General features: G+C 41.4%; 1 protein-coding gene across 1 annotated transcript in view; it reads left to right on the top strand.

Annotated features, from left to right (window-relative positions):
* The window catches only part of NRXN2 (neurexin 2), a 619785-nt gene that overhangs the window by 200770 nt on the left and 398468 nt on the right, over positions 1-20547 (top strand). Inside the window, exon 4 of the mRNA XM_070766693.1 lies at positions 9780-10081. Within this exon, the coding sequence (XP_070622794.1) occupies positions 9780-10081 (302 nt within the window). The remainder of the gene's footprint in view (positions 1-9779; positions 10082-20547) is intronic.

Below are 20547 nucleotides of genomic sequence, written 5' to 3'. Positions count from 1 at the left end.
TAAACAATGTCGGTTGGCGGGGCCCAGGGGAAGAGCCTTCTCTGTGGCGGCCCCGGCCATCTGGAATCAACTCCCCCCAGAGATTAGAATAGCCCCCACCCTCCTTGCCTTTCGTCAGCTCCTCAAAACCCACCTCTGCCGTCAGGCATAGGGGAACTAAGATAATCTTCCCCCCCAGGCTCCTACAATTTATGCATGGTATGTTTGTATGTATGACTGGTTTTATAGCAAGGGTTTTTAGCTGTCTTAGTATTGGATTTTTATATTCTGTTTTTGTCACTGTTGTTAGCCGCCCCGAATCTATGGAGAGGGGCGGCATACAAATCCAATAAATAAATAACATAAATAAATAAACAGAAGTCCGGAGGCGGGGCATCCCAGTGGCGGCGCCTTGGGTTTGTAAGGTGAAAATAGTTTGGAAGAAGAGGCAAAAAAAATCTTAAACCCCGGGTTTGTATCTCGAAAAGTTTGTATGACGAGGTATCACTGTATTGTATTTTTCGGAGTATAAGAGGCACCTTAGGTTTTTGGGGATGAAAATAGGGAAAAGAATCTGCTTACCAGGTCTTCATCTGTCTAGCTTCCTTAGCCTGGTCAGCTTCAGCACATTATTTTATTCCCTGGTTAGGGCTTTTAAAAAAAACACCTATTGGGAGAGAGTAACAATGAAAGAGCTTGCAAGCCAGTAAGAGCTGGGAACATCATTAGCAACTGGTTAGGACTGGAAAGAAACTTATTCAGAGCGAATTAGAGTACTGGAAAAAAAAACCTGCAAAGACTTAGGGTTTGGAAAACATTCTTTGCAGAGAGAAACAATGAAAGAGCTTGCAAGGTAAGAGCTGGGAAGATCATTAGCAGTTAGTTAGGGCTGGGGGGGGGAAGCTACATTCAGAGTATAAGACGCACCCAAATTATCAGCCTCTTTTAGGGAGGAAAAGGGTGCGTCTTATACTCGCAAAAAGATTTATCTATCTATCTATCTATCTATCTATCTATCTATCTATCTATCTAAATCTCTATCTATCTATCTATCTATCTATCTATCTATCTATCTATCTATCTATCTATCTATCTATCTATCTATCTATCGGATTTGTATGCCGCTCCTCTCTGTAAGTACCTCGTGAAGACCACGAATGAACAAACAAAATCTATGAATGAAACATAGAAACATAGAAGACTGACGGCAGAAAAAGACCTCATGGTCCATCTAGTCTGCCCTTATACTATTTCCTGTATTTTATCTTACAATGGATATATGTTTATCCCAGGCATGTTTAAATTCAGTTACTGTGGATTTACCAACCACGTCTGCTGGAAGTTTGTTCCAAGGATCTACTACTCTTTCAGTAAAATAATATTTTCTCATGTTGCCTTTGATCTTTTCCCCAACTAACTTCAGATTGTGTCCCCTTGTTCTTGTGTTCACTTTCCTATTAAAAACACTTCCCTCCTGAACCTTATTTAACCCTTTAACATATTTAAATGTTTTGATCATGTCCCCCCTTTTCCTTCTGTCCTCCAGACTATACAGATTGAGTTCATGAAGTCTTTCCTGATACATTTTATGCTTAAGACCTTCCACCATTCTTATAGCCCGTCTTTGGACCCGTTCAATTTTGTCAATATCTTTTTGTAGGTGAGGTCTCCAGAACTGAACACAGTACTCCAAATGGGGTCTCACCAGCGCTCTATATAAGGGGATCACAATCTCCCTCTTCCTGGTTGTTATACCTCTAGCTATGCAGCCAAGCATCCTACTTGCTTTCCCTACTGCCCGACCACACTGCTCACCCATTTTGAGACTGTCAGAAATCACTACCCCTAAATCCTTCTCTTCTGAAGTTTTTGCTAACACAGAAGTGCCAATGCAATACTCAGATTGAGGATTCCTTTTCCCCAAGTGCATTATTTTACATTTGGAAACATTAAACTGCAGTTTCCATTGCTTTGTCCATTTATCTAGTAAAGCTAAATCATTTACCATATTACAGAAATCACTACCCCTAAATCCTTCTCTTCTGAAGTTTTTGCTAACACAGAAGTGCCAATGCAATATGAAAGCTACTTTGTCTGCCTCTGAGTCCAAGCGAAGAGCCAAATGATTTGAGCAATTTGAAGATGACCCGTTCTTACGGAATGGAGTCAATGGGGACTTGCGGGACTTGCGGAAGGTGTAGGTTTAATTAGAAAGGAAAAGCAAGAAAAAGTATAAATTGGTGTTTTCTAGCTTGTTGTGAGCGTCTGTAAAAATAGGATTCCTGCAATGTTGCATTGTAATGAATGGTAATAATAGAAGAACTAGTTGGAAGGAGAAAAAAAACTGTACAATATTCTAAATTAATGTGATCTGGAGGGGGGTAAAATTATCCTGTTAAAATGCTGAAGTATGGAACAGAAAATAGAGGAAAAATGAGGGGGCCCTGTGGAGAAACAAGAATGAATAAAAACGGTGAATATCGGCTCAGAAAGGGGTCTTTTGTTGTGAATATATAGTCAGTCTAAATCTATTCATACAGGCGCAGGGCAAAGAAATCATTGATTTGATTCTTTTTAATGAACAATTGAAAGAATTATTGGAGCCCTAAATGGTGATGAAAGGTTGCGAATGTTGGGTAGAGCATTGTTTGGCAACGTCAACTGTAAATTCTAGGGTGGAAAAACAAGGAAGTTACAAAAGCTGACTCGGTGACTTGCCACCATTTGTTTAGTGTTCTGTCGGGCTCTCTGGTAGAATCCTCCCAAAAATTCACAGGTACAAATTTCAGACACACACACACACACGTTTGAAAATTCAAAACAATGTTCTTTATAATGAAAATTCACTTAAACGAAGCCCTCTTTTGGTATAGCAAAGAGCACTCGTCTCCAAACAAACTGGTAATTTGTACAAGTCCCTTATCAGTCCTGTGATCCTTAGCTTGCAGCTGTGAGGCAATTCACAGTCCTTCTTCTTTCACAAAGTGAAACACACTTTGCTCTGGTTTAGTTTCAAAGCAGGGAAAAATCAGCACACAAAGGTCAAAGTCAGCAAAGCAGTCACGAAACACAAGGATCAGATAATCCTCCTCAATAGCCAAACCCACAGGCTGCTCTTTATAGCAGCCTCACTAATGACCACAGCCCCACCCAACCACAGATGGCCTCATTTTCTTTGATAATAATCTCTCAGTTGTTGCTGCCTATGCATTGCTCTCCTCATGCGTGGCTGTATCACTAACTCTTGTTCTGAATCCAAGGAGGAGCTAGATAATTGATCTCCTTCTGAACTGTCTGCCACACTCTCCTCCTCCCTGTCACTCATGTCTTCTTGGTCAGAGGAGCCTTCATCAGCAGATTCCACCGGGGGGCAAAACAGGCCTGCAGCATGTGGATGTCTCCCCCACATCCACAGTCCTTGGGGCAGGAGCTGGGCCAGAGCTAACCACAACAGTTTAGTGACCATTTTAAAATTACAACGGAATGGTGGTTTTCCACACTTAACGACCATTGCAGCATCCCCATGATCAAAATTTGGATGCTCGGCAACTGGTTCATGTTTACGACAATGGCAATGCTTCACAATCACGACCACAATTGAGCTCAAAATTTATGTTGTTAAGGGAGACATTTGTTAAGTGGGTGTTGCCCCGTTTTATGAACTTTCTCTGCCCCAGTTGTTAAGTGAATCCCTGCAGTTGATAAGCCCGGTTGTGAAGAGAATCCGGTTCCTCCGTTGACTTTGCTGGTCAGAAGGTGACAAAAGAGGCCCCCAGGAAACGGAAACGGTCATAAGTATGAACCAGTTGCTAAGCAACTGAATTTTGATCATATGATCATGATGATGCTACGAAGTGAGACATTTTGTTATCTGAATTTTGGCAAATTTTTACAAGCTTTCTTGCCACAATCGTTGTTTTTTTCCTTCCTTCCTTCCTTCCTTCCTTCTTTCTTTCCTTCTTTCTTTCTTTCCTCCCTCCCTTCCTTCCTTCCTTCCTTCCTTCTTTCCTTCTTTCCTTCTTTCCTTCTTTCCTTCTTTCTTTCTTTCTTTCCTTCCTTCCTTCCTTCCTTCCTTCCTTCTTTCTTTCTTTCTTTCTTTCTTTCTTTCTTTCTTTCTTTCTTTCTTTCTTTCTTTGACTTATATGCCGCCCCTCTCCGAAGACTCAGGGCGGCTTACCACGTATAAAAGAACAATAGAAAACATCCTAAATCCAAATTTAAAATGAATCTAACTAATCTAAAACCCCAAATCCTTAAAAAAACACACCAATCACTCTCATTCAGACAGTCAGACATACATTCCATTCATCCGACGGGAGCTAATGTCTAATGGCCCCAGGCCTGTTGGCTCAGATGGGTCTTTAGGCTCTTGCAGAAGGCAGGGATGGTGGGGGTAGTACAGATCTGCGGAGGGAGCTGATTCCAGGGGGGCGGGCCCCCCACGGAGAAGGCTCTACCCCTAGGCCCCACCAAGAGACATTGTTTTGTCGATGGGTCATAAATCAAGGACGCCTTGTAGATTTAGTGGAAGTTGGACAGAAAGATGTGGAGCTTTCTCGGGAGAGGTGAAAATAATTATCTGGCGAAGGACCCAAGAGATAGATGGAGTTACACTGACACAAAATTCGAACGCGGATGCTTGGCGGAAGCGAGGAAGTGTAGTGTTTACAGACCGGGGTTTATTCAGGCTATCCTGAGACGCCTGAATTGGGGGGGGGGAGGTGTTGTTTATTGTCTAGTGGCTGGTTAAGGGAAAGGATCAAGGGATAGGATTGAATGAATGGGATTTGGAGAGGGGAAAACGGAGTGGCGGGCTGAGGCAAGAGACGGATTGGAGGGGGAGAAGGCCTGAAAGAGCCTGAACAAGATGCTCAGCAAATGGTTCAGCAACATGAGAAAAGAAATCCGATAACTCGTCGGCTGATGAGTATGTTGATGGATCAATGTAAAAGAAATGTTTTTTCCCCCCCTGATGTCACAGATGTGTGAACATACGCGCGCTTCTGCAGAAAAGCAATTTTTGAAGGAGAGCCTGGATGGTTTGCATTGAATTTGAGAGAGGCTGAACAAGGCAGCGAGGAGGGAAAAGATGTGATAATAAACCTATGGGGGACAGAAGGGGTCATGTTTCCCTGGGGAAGATGGAGTGAACAATTATGAGTCCTCCATAAATACTCAGGGAGTGGAATTTGCGTCTTTTCTTCAAAGTTTTATATTTCAGTGTAAAACTTTTAAGAGGTTTTGGCTGCATAGCTAGAGGTATAACAAGCAGGAAGAGGGAGATTGTGATCCCGCTGTATAGAGCGCTGGTGAGACCCCATTTGGAATGCAGTGTTCAGTTCTCGAGACCTCACCTACAAAAAGATATGGATCAAATTGAACAGATCCAAAGATGGGCTACAAAAATGGCGGAAGATCTTAAGCATAAAACTTATCAGGAAAGACTTAATGAACTCCATCTGTATAGACTGGAGGACGGAAGGGAAAGGGGGGACGTGACTGAAACATTTAAATAAGTTAAAGGGTTAAATAAGGTTCAGGGGAGTTCAGTTTCATAGCGAAGCACGGATATCCAGCTACTAGTAATAATATAATATAATGTAATATAGTATATTATAATAATGTAAGGTAAGGTAAAATAATAAATTATAATCATATATAGTATAGTATAGTATAGTATAGTATAGTATAGTAATATAATATAATATAATATATAATATAATATAATATAATATAATATAATATAATATAATATAATATAATATAATATAATATAATATAATATAATATAATATAATATAATATAATATAATATAATAGTGTTTTTAATAGGAAAGAGAACACAAGAACCAGGGGGCACAATCTGAGGTTAGTTGGGGGAAAGATCAGAAGCAAGGTGAGAAAATATTATTTTATTGAAAGAGTAGGAGATGCTTGGAACAAATTTCCAGCAGATGTGGTTGGTCAATCCACAGTAACTGAATTGAAACATGCCTGGGATAAACATATATCCATCCTAAGATAAAATACAGGTATAGAGGCAGACTAGATGGACCATGAGGTCTTTTTCTGCCGTCAATCTTCTATGTTTCTATGTAAGAAAAGAAGCAAATAGAATAGAAGTCTTTATTGGTCAAGTGTGATTGGACACACAAGGATTTTGTCTTGGTGCCTATGCTCTCAGTGTGCATAAAAGAAAATATAGATTTGTCAAGAATCATGTGGTAGAACACTTAATGATTGCCACAGGGATCAAATAAGCAATGAAGAAACAATTCAATATTACCGGTAATAAAAATCTTAGGATACAAGCAACAAGTGACAGTCGTACCGTCCTAATTGGGAGGAAAAGGACGATAGGAATGATAAGAAATAACTAGTAGAAATAGAAGTGCAGACTTAGTAAAAAGTTTCACAGCGTTGAGAGAATTATTTGCTTAGCAGAGTGAGGGCGTTCCGCGGGAAATGGGCAAATAAATGAAGACGTGGCCAGACGCGCAGATGATGGCAGAGGGAAGCCTATGTGATTTGAGCAGAGTTCTTCAAACTTGATAACTTTTAAGACTTGTGGACTTCAACAAACAAACAAACAAACAAACAAACAAACAAACAAACAAACAAACAAACCTCCCAGAATTCTCTGGCTTGCCGGCTGGAGAATTCTGGGAATTGAAGTCCGCAAGTGTAAGGGGCGTGCATAAGTGCACCTTCGTGCCTACCGTTCCTGTCCTACTGTCTTTCTATCTCTACCCTATGTTATGATAATACAGTACATACTATAATACTATACTTGGACTTATGGGTTTTGTCCTGTTTTATGACATACTATAATACTATACTAAACAAAAATAAATAAGTCTTAAAATTGCCACGTTTGAAGCCCTCTGAACTAAACAAACAGCCTGGATTTGCGAAAGACACGTGGCTACCCGAAACAACCCCCCTTCTTAACCAAGATTCAATTCTAAGCCAGCATTGTTGTGTGGATACAACTTAAGGAAAAGATGAATTGGATCCGATAAGCAAGTTGTAATAACCTTACTTTAGATACAGGCAGCCTTTAACTTAACCTCAGGTCATTTAGAGCAGTGTTTGGCAACTTGAAGATATTTGGACTTCAACTCCCAGAATTCCACAGCCAGCGAATGCTGGCTGGGGAATTCTGGGAGTTGAAGTCCAAATACCTTCAAGTTGCCAAGGTTGGGAAACACTGATTTAGAGATTATTCAAAGTTACAAACTAAATGGAGAAGCCAGATTGACTCATCGACCATGTTCCTATCTTATCAATTATGGGGATTCACATAGCAACGGTGACGAGAAAGGTCATAAAACAGGACAAAACCCATAAGTCCTTAAAAATTGATCTCTGCCAGTAGGACTGGGGCCATTGAGCACTAGTGCTCTGGCCATACATATATGAGTGTAAATGGAATGAATATGAATGATCGGTTTTTCAAAAATAATTGGGGCTGTAGATAAAATTTAGATTATTTTTAATTAATTGGGTTTCTTACCTTTCTTTTTGTATTGCTCCCGCTTCGTAAGCCGCCTTGAGTCTTCAGAGAAGGGCGGCATAGAAATCCAAATTATAAAGAAATAAAAAAATAAATAAACCCCACTTCACAAATGTCTCACCAATGTTTGAAGACCTCTGCATTTGAAGAATGAAGGATGTGGCTCAGGGAAAAAAAATGGCTGGATAATTGTGCTTCTATCTCCTTTGATGGATGGAAGCGAGACTTGGGCACGCCAAGGGAAACATAAAAATAAGTTAAGCGTAATGGAGTACTTAAGAAATGTCTGTGGTCAAAGAACGAGAGAGGGTCAAGGAGGAAAGGAGGGGGGCTCAGCAAATATAGCTGGGACGAAAAAGGAAACTGGGGATTGGTGGCTATTGAAGAGCGAAGCAATGAGGATCACAACTCCAAAGAAAATAACTGGAGGAGTGGGCGAGGAGGTTGAGCCACACTGAGTAAATTGAGCGTGGAAGTGGGGGGTGTCCTTAAAGAGAGGGGAGAAGGACCAGAGGTAGCAGGTTAAGGAGAACGATAGTCTCTTCATATGCATGTGGATTGCTTATTTTTTTGAGAATAATAGTTACAACTATCTGGACCGGGACTCACTGCTCACAGTCACTCATGCCCTCATCACCTCGAGGCTCGACTACTGTAATGCTCTCTACATGGGGCTGCCTTTGAAGAGTGTTCGGAAACTTCAGATCGTGCAGAATGCAGCTGCGAGAGCTATCATGGGCTTTCCTAAATATGCCCATGTCACACCAACACTCCGCAGTCTGCATTGGTTGCCGATCAATTTCCGGTCACAATTCAAAGTGTTGGTTATGACCTATAAAGCCCTTCATGGCACCGGACCAGAATATCTCCGGGACCGCCTCCTGCCGCACGAATCCCATCGACCGATTAGGTCCCATAGATTTGGCCTTCTCCGGGTCCCGTCGACTAAACAATGTCATCTGGCGGGTCCCAGGGGAAGAGCCTTCTCTGTGGCGGCCCCGACTCTCTGGAACCAGCTTCCCCCGGAGATTAGAACTGCCCCCACCCTCCTTGCCTTCCGTAAACTCCTTAAAACTCACCTCTGCCGTCAGGCATGGGGGAATTGAGGTATTCCCCCCCTCCCCTGGGCCTATACAATTTATGTATGGTATGTCTGTGTGTATGTCTGGTTTAATAATGGGGTTTTTAATTTTTTTAAAAAAATTATTAGATTTGTTGCGAATTGTTCTATTGTATGTTGTGAGCCACCCCGAGTCTACGGAGAGGGGTGGCATACATATCTAATAAATAAATAAATAAATAAACTACTGAGCCTCAGTGGCGCAGTGGTTAGAGTGCAGTACTGCAGGCTACTTCTGCTGACTGCTGATTGCCAGCAGTTTGTCAGTTCAAGTTGCACCGGGTCAAGGTTGATTCAGCCTTCCAGCCTTCTGAGGTGGGTAAAATGAGGACCCAGGTTGTTGGGGGATATAAAGCGCTTAGAGAGGGCTATTGCTGCCTGTCTTCCTTCCTTCCTTCCTTCCTTCCTTCCTTCCTTCCTTCCTTCCTTCCCTCCCTCCCTCCCTCCCTCACACCCTCCTTCCTTCCCTCCCTCCCTCCTTCCTTCCTTCCCTCCCTCACACCCTCCTTCCTTCCTTCCCTCCCTCCCTCACACCCTCCTTCCTTCCTTCCTTCCCTCCCTCCCTCCTTCCTTCCCTCCCTCCCTCCTTCCTTCCTTCCTTCCCTCCCTCCCTCACACCCTCCTTCCTTCCTTCCCTCCCTCCCTCACACCCTCCTTCCTTCCTTCCCTCCCTCCCTCCCTCACACCCTCCTTCCTTTCTTCCTTCCCTCCCTCCCTCACACCCTCCTTCCTTCCCTCCTTCCTTCCATCCTTCCTTCCTTCCTTCCTTCCTCTGCCCACTGCCAGAAGTTTGATTCTCACTACTCAAGATTGACTCATCCTTCCGTCCTTCCAAGGTTGCTAAATTGAGGACCCAGATTGTTGGGGACCAAAGGCTGACTCTGTAAACCGCTCAGTGAGGGTTGTAAAGCCTGTGCAGTGGTACATAAGTCTAAGCGCTATTGCTACTACGCGTATAAGATGTACTATCTATGTTCAACAGAGATTGTAGAGATTGCACCCAGACAATATACTGTTATCGTGAATATAGAAATTCCATACATAACCAAGAAAGTCGTACAGTAAAAAAAAAAAAAAAAAAATATATATATATAAAATAAACATGTGGATTCCTGACCCCTCGCTCAAATCCCCCCTGCTCCCCATCTTGTGTCTCCTCCGCAGGGAAAGAAGAATTCGTGGCGACGTTCAAAGGGAACGAGTTCTTCTGCTACGACCTTTCGCACAACCCCATCCAAAGCAGCACCGACGAGATCACCCTCTCCTTCCGCACCCTACAGCGCAACGGCCTGATGCTCCACACCGGGAAGTCGGCCGACTACGTCAACCTCTCGCTCAAGAGCGGCGCCGTCTGGCTGGTGATCAACCTGGGCTCCGGCGCCTTCGAGGCTCTGGTGGAACCAGTCAACGGCAAGTTCAATGACAACAACTGGCACGACATTCGTGTGACTAGAAACCTGCGCCAGGTGAGCGGCTGCTGCCCATGCAATCTCGCCAGATGGGGGACGGGGTAGGGGGTGGGGGGGGTGGGGGAGTCACGTCCCCAATTGGAACTGCTCCAGAAATCCTTTTTGGTTTTGTTTTCGGAGTTGCTGTGCAGATTTCCCCCATATAACAGACACCAGCAAGAGACTTAAAAAAAACCTCCCAACAACAACAATTCCCACGTTTGAGATACAAAACGTGAGAGGCGGGCTACATTTTTCTAAGCACTGCTTCTTGGCCGAAGGTCCTAGTTATTTTTGGTAAAGGGAGAGACGTTTTCAAAGTTTAAATGTTATGGGAAGGAACTTTGGAACGGAAACACATCTGAAATAACGGACTGGTCCTTTATTTCGAAAGCCTGTCTGTGCACTTGTGTCATTTACGTCATTGCGTAATTATGTAATTGGCATTCTTATGACCATTAGGTCTTCATTGCATAATTAGGTAACTGCACAAATGACCTCAGTCCTGAACTTTTGGATTTAACAGACGGCCTTACACCGTCTGTTAAATCCGAACGTTACTCTCTTGCAAGGGTTGTCAAACTTGTCAGCTGGAGCAAATATTATTTGTTATGGTTACTCTTACTTCTGGTTACTACTGGTGAAAACTGCAGGACGTGTGGTGGCGATTTTCAAGCTCTTTTCTTCCCAATGGGTTTTTTCAAAACAAGAGCCAAATAATCATAAATCGGTGGTTTTATTTGAAAATACAAAAAAACCTGAGCAAATCACAGGCCTTCAATTTCTACAAAGGTCTATAAAGCAGTTACAGATACCTGAAAGACGACTTTGTTTTAAGCGACATGACGTGGTCAATGAGTGATAATTGTTGAGGCCAGTTGCATCTTCTAATCCCATTTTTCTGACTTATTTTTGTTCCTGATGATGTCTGGACTAGAATCAGTCCATCATTCCAGGGTTTGCAACCCACGATTCCCTGTTCAGTAGCAAAACACGGCTTTGAATATAGAAGGGTTGTTTTGGCCCCGATACTTGGCACGCGGGGCAGAAAAGGAGTCTTGTTCTGTGAAATCTAAGCTTAAACAACAGGTGGAGGCTTTCACTCTGTATAGGCCAGTGTTTCTCTCTGTAGAGACAACTTTAAGACATGTGAACATCAACTCCCAGAATTCCCCAGCCAGCATGGAATTCTGGGAGTTGAAATCCCAAACATGCTAGTTGATAAACTCTGGGCGCTTAAGTCCACCGCTCTTAAAATGGCTAATGTTGTGAAACAGTGCACTCTTCCAGAACGAATAGGGGCGCAAATTGGCAAGGGGACACCCACAACTTAGCTAAAACTGTAGGTGTGAAGATATGCTCCAAAATGGAGTGGGCAACGAGGAACATAAGTAATGCATGGCATATTGAATGAGGGACTTTGGGGCCTTAAATAAATGGCTGGCCTTCCCTCCCTAACTAATTTCAGATCTATTTTGGGCATGCAGCGAGAAGGGAAAAAAATTCCCCTGCTGATTTCCCAAAGTAGCTCAGACTTCACGCAGTTGCAGAACTGGGGGGCCTGGAAAAAATGGCTCACCTGCAGTAGGAAGAGAGTTCCGGAGAGAATGGGTAGTATCGGTGGTAGGACTCCCATTGGAGATTAAAAAAAACCCAACACAGCTGATCTGATGAAAAATCCATGCTCTGTTATGAAAGCTGGAGGCCGGGGGATCCAGAGCAGGGAGGTGCCAGGAAGTATGAATAATGAAAGATGACGTCTGGAGCTTTTAAGGCAAACAGTGCAAAAATATATATATTATAATAATACAATTGCATAAAAAGAATCTGGGAACCCCCTCCCAAGACCTTCAGTAAAAGATCAGGACAGTTATTTCTTGTCCTTTCTTGGAAAATCCGTAATTGGGAAGTTGGTGCAAGATAAAAGCTGAGCAGAACAGGGTAATCTGTAGTAAAGGAAGAGCAGAGGAGGAGGGAGAAGGAAAAAAAAAGGCATACGATAGGATAAAGAGGTGGTTTTTTCCCCTTCTTCTTCTCTTCTTCTGCAAAGAATGCGTGTTGCTCCTTATACGAAGGTGCACCGAGCCTAGTGGGTGAGAAGTGAGTCTGCCCCTTGGGTTTCACAGAACTGGACCCCCCCCCGCCCCCCACCCCATCTCAGTTTTGCAGCCGTGCCTCTCTCCTCTTTCTGGTACAAACCCCTGGATGGATTTTCCCCCCTCCTCTTCTTAATCCTCCACCCCAAAAGCAGCAATTTGGCCTCGATTTCTACATGGGGAAAGACGGGGAAGGGGGTGGGGGCTTGCTCCCCCCCCCCGGCTTGCCCCGCAACTGGGCATCCTTGCCTACCACTTTCTCTCTCTCTCTCTCCTTTCCTCTTAGCTCTTTTTCTCCAAATCCACTGAGATCTAAGCTTTTATCTCCCGGCAGTGGCTGACACAGCCTTGGCCTCCACTGGCCTGACCCAAAGGCCATCTCTGGCCAGGTCCAGGGCCACCCCCCACCCACCCTATCCCCTCCCCTCCCTAAATCTGGGCTCCTTGGAAGTACTAATACTGCTAACATGGCCCTGTGCTTTAATCCTCCATCCTTTTCACTACCCCCCACCCCACCCTCAACCTCCCGCCTTCCTAAACCACCTCGTTAGAAATTGCGTTGGCAACTTTTGTCGTTGTGTGTTACTAACACGCTTCTGGGGAAGGGGGGGTAGTGTCGTGCAGCGGCAGTGGAATGGGGGGGGGAATCTCCCCGAAACTGCCTAAAGAAGCGATAACTAACCTCTGTGCCATTCGCGGAATGTCGGTTTCTTCCTTCCTTCCTTCCTTCCTTTTTTTGAGTCGTTCATTTTGTTCTGTTCTCTCCTTACTAACCCAGGTTAAGAAAGTCTGGGTGGGGGGTGGGCGCGTGGGAGGCAGGGAGGAGGGCTGGGAGGGCAGAGTTCATTGGGGCAAAGGGTCGTTGGGTTGTGTGAATTCAGTATCTTTCATTTTTATTTTTTATTTATTTTTTTGCTGAAACTGGAAAAATTTATTTCTCCTTTTATTCTTAAAAAAAAATATTTTAATAATCTCCCTTGAATTTTCATGGTTGGTCATTTTTTTTTCCTTTCTGTTTATTCCCTTCCCTCCCTTCCTTGATTTTGTTTTTATTTTATTTTATTTTTTTCCTTTCCGTTTTTTAAATGCATACAGCACGCAGGAATTGGACACGCTATGGTAAACAAACTGCATTATCTGGTAGATATCAGTCTATTGTCTAATCATTTGGTTTGCCGTGGGTTTTACCTCTCCCCTCCCCCCTCTTTCCTTAGTTTTTAAATTATTATTTTTTTAAAAAAAAAATTACGTTGCTTTTGGATATTGGAAAAAAAACCACCACTCCGCTGTGCAAGGCTTACACACACGCCTTTGCAGAAACACATGGATTTTATCTCATCCGAGAGTGCTTCTGATGGGGCCTTCTGTTGTATCTCCCCACCCCCCAAATCTTTCTATAATTTTCAGCCACTTTAGGCAACAACATTTTCCAGTTGCCGACCTCCCCGACAGCCCTCTGCTTATACCCCTCCCGTTTCTTTCTTTCAAAGGGAAAAGATGAACCAGGAGCCTTTCCCCCCTTTTAAAAAATGTAAAAAGTATTGAGTGGTTTTGCTCAACTCCGTTGGGTGTCAATTTATCAGCAGCAAAAAAATAACCCTGATTATAACTAGTGTATATATAAAACTACACTGAGCTGATGGTTATAAAAACCTGCAGAACCAAGAGGGTTCAGAACCAAACCAGTAAGCAAGATAGATTATAGATTGCCACAATCACAGGTGTTTAACACAACTGGTTCTCAGCTTAGGGAATTTTGGGATTTGTGGACTTCCAACTCCTAGAATCCCTCAGCCAGGAATTCTGGGAGTTGAAGACCTCACCTCTCAATGTTGCCTAGATTGAGAAATGCTGAATTAGGGTATGTAATATAATATTGTGGTGAGCAGCAAACAACATTAATAAATAAATATAAATCTATCTATATATAAAAGCCAAATGCCACTCACGCATCATCATGAAATCTCCAGAACCGTAAAGCCTGCAAACTTGAAACTTAGCACGTATGTTGCTCTTCGCTTCCAGCTGCTCGCTAAAAAATAATTTTTCGAAATGACCATCAGATCATTAGCTATTTCTTATTTTATTATTGACACACTCTGATCCTAACGAGTTAGATGTTCTACTCCCCCTCACCACCTGAAAAGAACTCTGTTCCAACTGCTAGTGGGCGTGGCCAGCACGTGACTCATCCGGCGTGCAGGCTGGGAGTTTAGACATTCTACTCCATGCTAAGGAGTTCAGTTTCATAGCGAAGCCCGGGTATCCAGCTACTAGTAATAATATAATATAAATATAGTGTATTATAATAATGTAAGGTAAGGTAAAATAATAAATTATTTATTATTTATTATTTATTATTTGGATTTGTATGCCGCCCCTCTCCGAAGACTCTATTATAATATACTATATTATAATAATATAGTATAGTATAATATAATATAATATAATATAATATAATATAATATAATATAATATAATATAATATAATATAATATAATATAATATAATATAATATAATATAATATAATATAATATAATATAATTAATATAATATAATATAATATAATATAATATAATATAATCATTTGCTTAGAGAGTCGCCGAAAATCAGACACGACTAAATGGTTAAAACACCAAATAAGAAGTGGTACCTTCACTTACGAACTTAATTTGTTCTGTGACCAGCTTCTTAACTAGAAAAGCTTGTAAGAAGAAGCAATTTTTCCCATATGAATCAATGTAAAAGCAAATAATGTGTGCGATTGGAGAAACGACAGGGAGGGTGGAGGCCCTGTTTCCTCCCAGAAGATTCCTAGAGAGGCCCCACGGAGGCTTCTCCCCGTATTTTCTGGCCCTGTTTCCTCCCAGGAGATTCCTAGAGAGGCCCCACGGAGGCTTCTCCTCGCCTTTTCTGGCCCTGTTTCCTCCCAGGAGATTCCTACAGAGGACCCACAGAGGCTTCTCCCCGATTTTTCTGGCCCTGTTTCCTCCCAGGAGATTCCTAGAGAGGCCTCACGGAGGCTTCTCCTCGCCTTTTCTGGCCCTGTTTCCTCCCAGGAGATTCCTACAGAGGACCCACGGAGGCTTCTCCTCGCCTTTTCTGGCCCTGTTTCCTCCCAGGAGATTCCTACAGAGGACCCACGGAGGCTTCTCCCCGATTTTTCTGGCCCTGTTTCCTCCCAGGAGATTCCTAGAGAGGCCTCACGGAGGCTTCTCCCTGCCTTTTCCAGTTACAGTTTCGGAGGCTCAGTTTTGTAAGTGGAAAATGGTTCTTGAGAAGAGGCAAAAAAATATTGAACGACCGGTTCTTATCTAGAAAAATTCGCAAGTAGAGGCGTTTGTAGGTAGAGGTACCACTGTACAATATAATATATAAACTGCCTCATATTCCCAGTTTTTTGGATAACAAATCAATCTTTCTAAAAAAAAACCTCGCAAGCATGGGTTGAAATTGATGATTTTTTTAAAAGCTGCAAAAAACCCCAAAAAACCATCCTCCCATATAAGCTGTGAAGCAGTAATGGGTGAAAACTCTGTTTGGTACGAAATATTTTCTGTAACTGAACCAGGCAGGCTTAATAGCCTGCAGGCATAATTATTAATTATTGTTTTTATTATGTATGGCTAACTGCCCCACAGACAATTTCCCCGTGTGACCTACAAGCACTTTTTAAAAGAATGCAACTGAAGGATTAAAACCCATGATAATAATAACAGAAAACTCTTAGTTTTTTCTGTTGGGTATTATAAAGAAAAAAAAATAAGCCAAGAGATTCAATATATTATGCTGCATATAACAACTGCAGCCAGAATTACATTCGTTCAGAAGTGAAAACAAGAAGCACCTTCAAACACAATGATAATTAAAAAAGGTGATTTATTTTACAGAAATTAACCATGGAATTAAAAGATAAAGAGGAAACAGAATATTCTAAGATTTGGAGTATGTGGTATAATTGGCTAGTAACTACCCTGTTCCCCCCAAAATAAGACATCCCCTGATAATAAGCCCAATCGGGCTTTTGAGTGCATGGCAATAAGGCAAAGCACTTATTTCAGAGTTCAAAAAAATATAAGACAGGGTCTTATTTTGGGGGAAACACGGTAGATATAAAATTAATGCATAAAAGATATATAGGAATTATAATTAAAGTGAAAAACTGTATATACTTATGAACATAACAAATAATGTTAAAAGTTAAGGGTATTATTTACCTATATATACACTGTTCAAAAAACTAAAGGGAACACTCAAATAACACATCCTAGATCTGAATGAATGAAATGTTATGTACTACTGCTCAAAAAAAATAAAGGGAACGCTGAAATAACACATCCTAGATCTGAATGAATGAAATATTCTCATTGAATACTTTGTTCTGTACAAAGTTGAATGTGCACAACAGCAGGTGAAATGGATTGTCAATCAGTGTTGCTTCCTAAGTGGACAGTTTGATTTCACAGACCTTTGATTTACTTGGAGTTATATTGTGTTGCTTAAGTGTTCCCTTTATTTATTTTTTTGAGCAGTATATATGTCTATGAACAATTACATAATGTATAAAACAATAGGCCACAAAACTGGAAAAAGTTATAAACAAAATTGAAACCGATATCGGACCACTGTAAATAATAATAATAATAATAATAATAATAATAATAATAATAATAATAATAATTTATTAGATTTGTATGCCGCCCCTCTCCGAAGACTCGGGGCGGCTCACAACAACGATTAAAACAATATTATACTGGCACAAATCTAATATTAAAAAAAACTAAAAACCTTATCATAATTAAAAACCAAACAGCACATACATACCAAACATAAATTATAATAAGCCTGGGGGGAAGATGTCTCAAATCCCCCATAGGTGTAGGTGGGTCTTAAGTAGTTTACGGAAGACAAGGAGGGTGGGAGCAGTTCTAATCTCCGGGGGGAGTTGATTCCAGAGGGCCGGGGCCGCCACAGAGAAGGCTCTTCCCCTGGGGCCCGCCAGACGACATTGTTTAGTCGACGGGACCCGGAGAAGGCCAACTCTGTGGGACCTTATCGGCCGCTGGGATTCGTGCGGTAGCTGGCGGTTCCGGAGCGTAATTAAAAGTTTTTAAAGTTAAAAAAGTCGAATAAAAATTATTTAAAAAAATAAATAAAATAACAGCAAACCCAGTTTTGTGAAATAATAAAATCAGCAGTGGAGCTACATTTAATCAGGCCGTTGAACGCTTTGGATTCAACTACAGGGTAGTCCTCAACCGTTCTTTTAACGACTGTTCCAAGTTACGACGGCGACTTGCACTTATGACCATTGGAATCCGCTGATCAAAATTCAGCTGCTTTGGAACTCACGTGTATTTATGACATTTGCAGCATCCTGTAATTGCTATTTGAGACATTCCCAGGCGAAGGAAAGCCAATGGGGAAAGCGGATTTCAAAAACAGGCTTTAAGAACTGTGTGAATGCATTTAAGGACCGCATCAAATCAAATTGGATTAACCCAATTTTTTATTAATCAAACTATATTGATTAGCAATAGAAATTCCAGTTTCCAAGAAGTTGTGGTGTTTAGACACAGCTCCTGCCTGAAGTTCTTAAGAGCAGGTACAGGCAGTCCTCGACGTTGCAATGGTTCATTTAGTGACCGTTCAAAGTTACAATGGCACTGGGGAAAAAAAAGTAAGATAGGACCGTTTCCCCACACTTACGACCATTTCAGCAGCCTCCCCCATGGTCACATGATTCATATGTCAATCGACTCATATTTATGACGGGTCGCGGTATAATTCACACGATCCCCTTTTGTGACCTTCTGACAAGTCAAGTGCATGAGGGGAGCCAGATTCGCTTTACAAACCACGTGACTCATTATTAAGCATAAAACGTATCAGGAAAGACTTTATGAACTCAATCTGTATAGTCTGGAGGACAGAAGGAAAAGGGGGGACATGATTGAAACATTTAAATATATTAAAGGGTTAAATAAGGTCCAGGAGGGAAGTGTTTTTAATAGGAAAGTGAACACAAGAACAAGGGGACACAATCTGAAGTTAGTTGGGGGAAAAGATCAAAAGCAACATGAGAAAATATTATTTGACTGAAAGAGTAGTAGATCCTTGGAACAAACTTCCAGCAGACGTGGTAGATAAATCCACAGTAACTGAATTTAAACATGCCTGGGATAAACATAGATCCATCCTAAGATAAAATACAGAAAATAGTATAAGGGCAGACTAGATGGACCATGAGGTCTTTTTCTGCCGTCAGACTTCTATGTTTCTATGTTTCTATTATTATTTTATTTTTTGGGGGGGGGGTTATAAATTTTTTTAATTTTTTTTAATCCCCAATACAAACTTTTTTCATACATTTCAAAATAATCGAATTACAATAAAAACAGTATTTGGTTAGGGAATCAAATATAATTGCCCCCCCCAAAAAATCTAATAGTTCCAAATTACATTATTTTCGATATCAATCATACCCCCCAGCCTTGACCGCTAATTTTGTCATCTGGATGTCCGAATTTCCATCAAATTGAATTCTGCATTGATTTCCTTTCACCTTATTGCAATAATTTCACCTTATTCTTACAAAAACCATTGTGTTTACTCCCCCTTCTCATGTGTACTAGCTAAAGAAATTATGAGCTAATAATAAAGAAGAAAAGAAAATATAATAGTAACAAGAAGGAAAAAAAGACCAAACACAATTACTACTTTAAAAAGTTGAAACTAATCAAACTAGAAAAAGAAAGGGTGGGCGGGGGAGAGACACAAGATCCAATCAATCCATTATTTTAGTCAAAGATTTATCATAATATTATAATCATAGAGCCTATGACCTATTATAAAATTAAATCCATACTTCAATCCATACAAACCACGCAACTCATGCAGTGATCCACTTAATGACGGTGGAATTCCGGGCGCGATTGCCGTCATAAATTGAGGACTGCCTGTAGATCTCTCGTTTTCTGGGATTGTGTGTCTGGTCTCAGCAGTGGACACGAGATTCCCAGAAAAAGGAGAAACTTCAAATCACCCCCAAAATACTATTCTTCACAGCTGCCTGTTTTCCGTCAACAAATCCAAGGCAGGTTTCCAAAAAAACAGATCCCCAAAAGAACATTTCCAAAAGGCAACTAGATTTTTTTGGGTTCTTTCTCCCCCTTTGAAAACATTTCACTTCTTACCTAAGAAGCTTCTGCAGGTTCTTCATCAACGTCTGAAGAACTGAGGAAGCTTCTTGAATGAAGAGAGAAACGTTTTCAAGAGGTTAAAAAAAAAAACAAGGAAGTTTTTTCAGTTGCCTTTTTTTTTTTTTTGGACCTGGATTGATGGAGAGTTCGCCATGGGCTTGAAAATGGGTCTTTTCGATAATTTGGAAAATGAAGTGGGGTTCAATACCCCCTCATTTCCCCCCCCCAATAAATCCAAAAAATAAAACAGAAACCAACTAAAACTCCAAAAGAAAAATATATACAATAAAAATACCGACTAAAATCAAAACACACGCTCTGTCTGAGTTTAATCCAACCGATATCTATCGACAACCTACTAACAACATAACTCACAAGTATCTTTAATACACAAACTTAATAAACTAAGTTGTCAAAATATATACGCCTGCTATCTAGCAGGTACCCCCACCCCTCCCTTACCCCATCTAAAACTTCTACTATATCATCTATCGCTTAACACATATATCAAAGCACTACTTTATCTTTAAATTAACATATTTCATAGATATGAGATTAAGCAATTACGAATATTGAATACAATGTAAATATCTATGCATAAATGCTTGAAATGAATATACATCAATTTATATATGTTATTATGTAAAAAGATCCCTTGTTTTGCACCCCTCTTATTCTTTTTGTATTCCCCTTCCCCATTCTTAATAGATTAATAAAGTATATTTTAAGAAAAAATCCCATTTAATACAATCATAACATATAGTGCAATCTTACTGTGGCTGAAACTAAAATCGCGTCAATTTCTCACCGTTTTCTAAAACGATGGAATTATTGAGTCCTTGGTGGGTTAGGGCAGTGAAAGGTCAATGCAACTCTTTCTTAGAGAGAAAGACCACCCCGTCCGGTGGCGAAATGGGCTTCAACCCAGCCCCCTCCCCTCACCTGACCAGCCCCCCCCCCCCCATGACTACAATCCCTATGCCAGTGGTAGCTGATGGGCATTGTTCTCCAATGGCACCAGGATTGACAAAGGCAACCGTTTTGAATGGTAGCCGGAAAGGAAAGGAATATTTTGGAGACCTCAAACGTCCAAGGTACCGTTGGGCTGCAAGTCCCATCATCCACAGCCGCTGCAAATGCAAACATTCTTGGCCTCAGAGTCTTCGGCTCTCGGGGCAGCTGCCC

This window comes from Erythrolamprus reginae, chromosome 13 (assembly GCF_031021105.1).
Source record: "Erythrolamprus reginae isolate rEryReg1 chromosome 13, rEryReg1.hap1, whole genome shotgun sequence".
Taxonomy (NCBI): domain Eukaryota; kingdom Metazoa; phylum Chordata; class Lepidosauria; order Squamata; family Dipsadidae; genus Erythrolamprus; species Erythrolamprus reginae.
The sequence above is the reverse complement of the archived record's forward strand: the minus strand, read 5'-3'. Positions and strand labels throughout refer to the sequence as shown.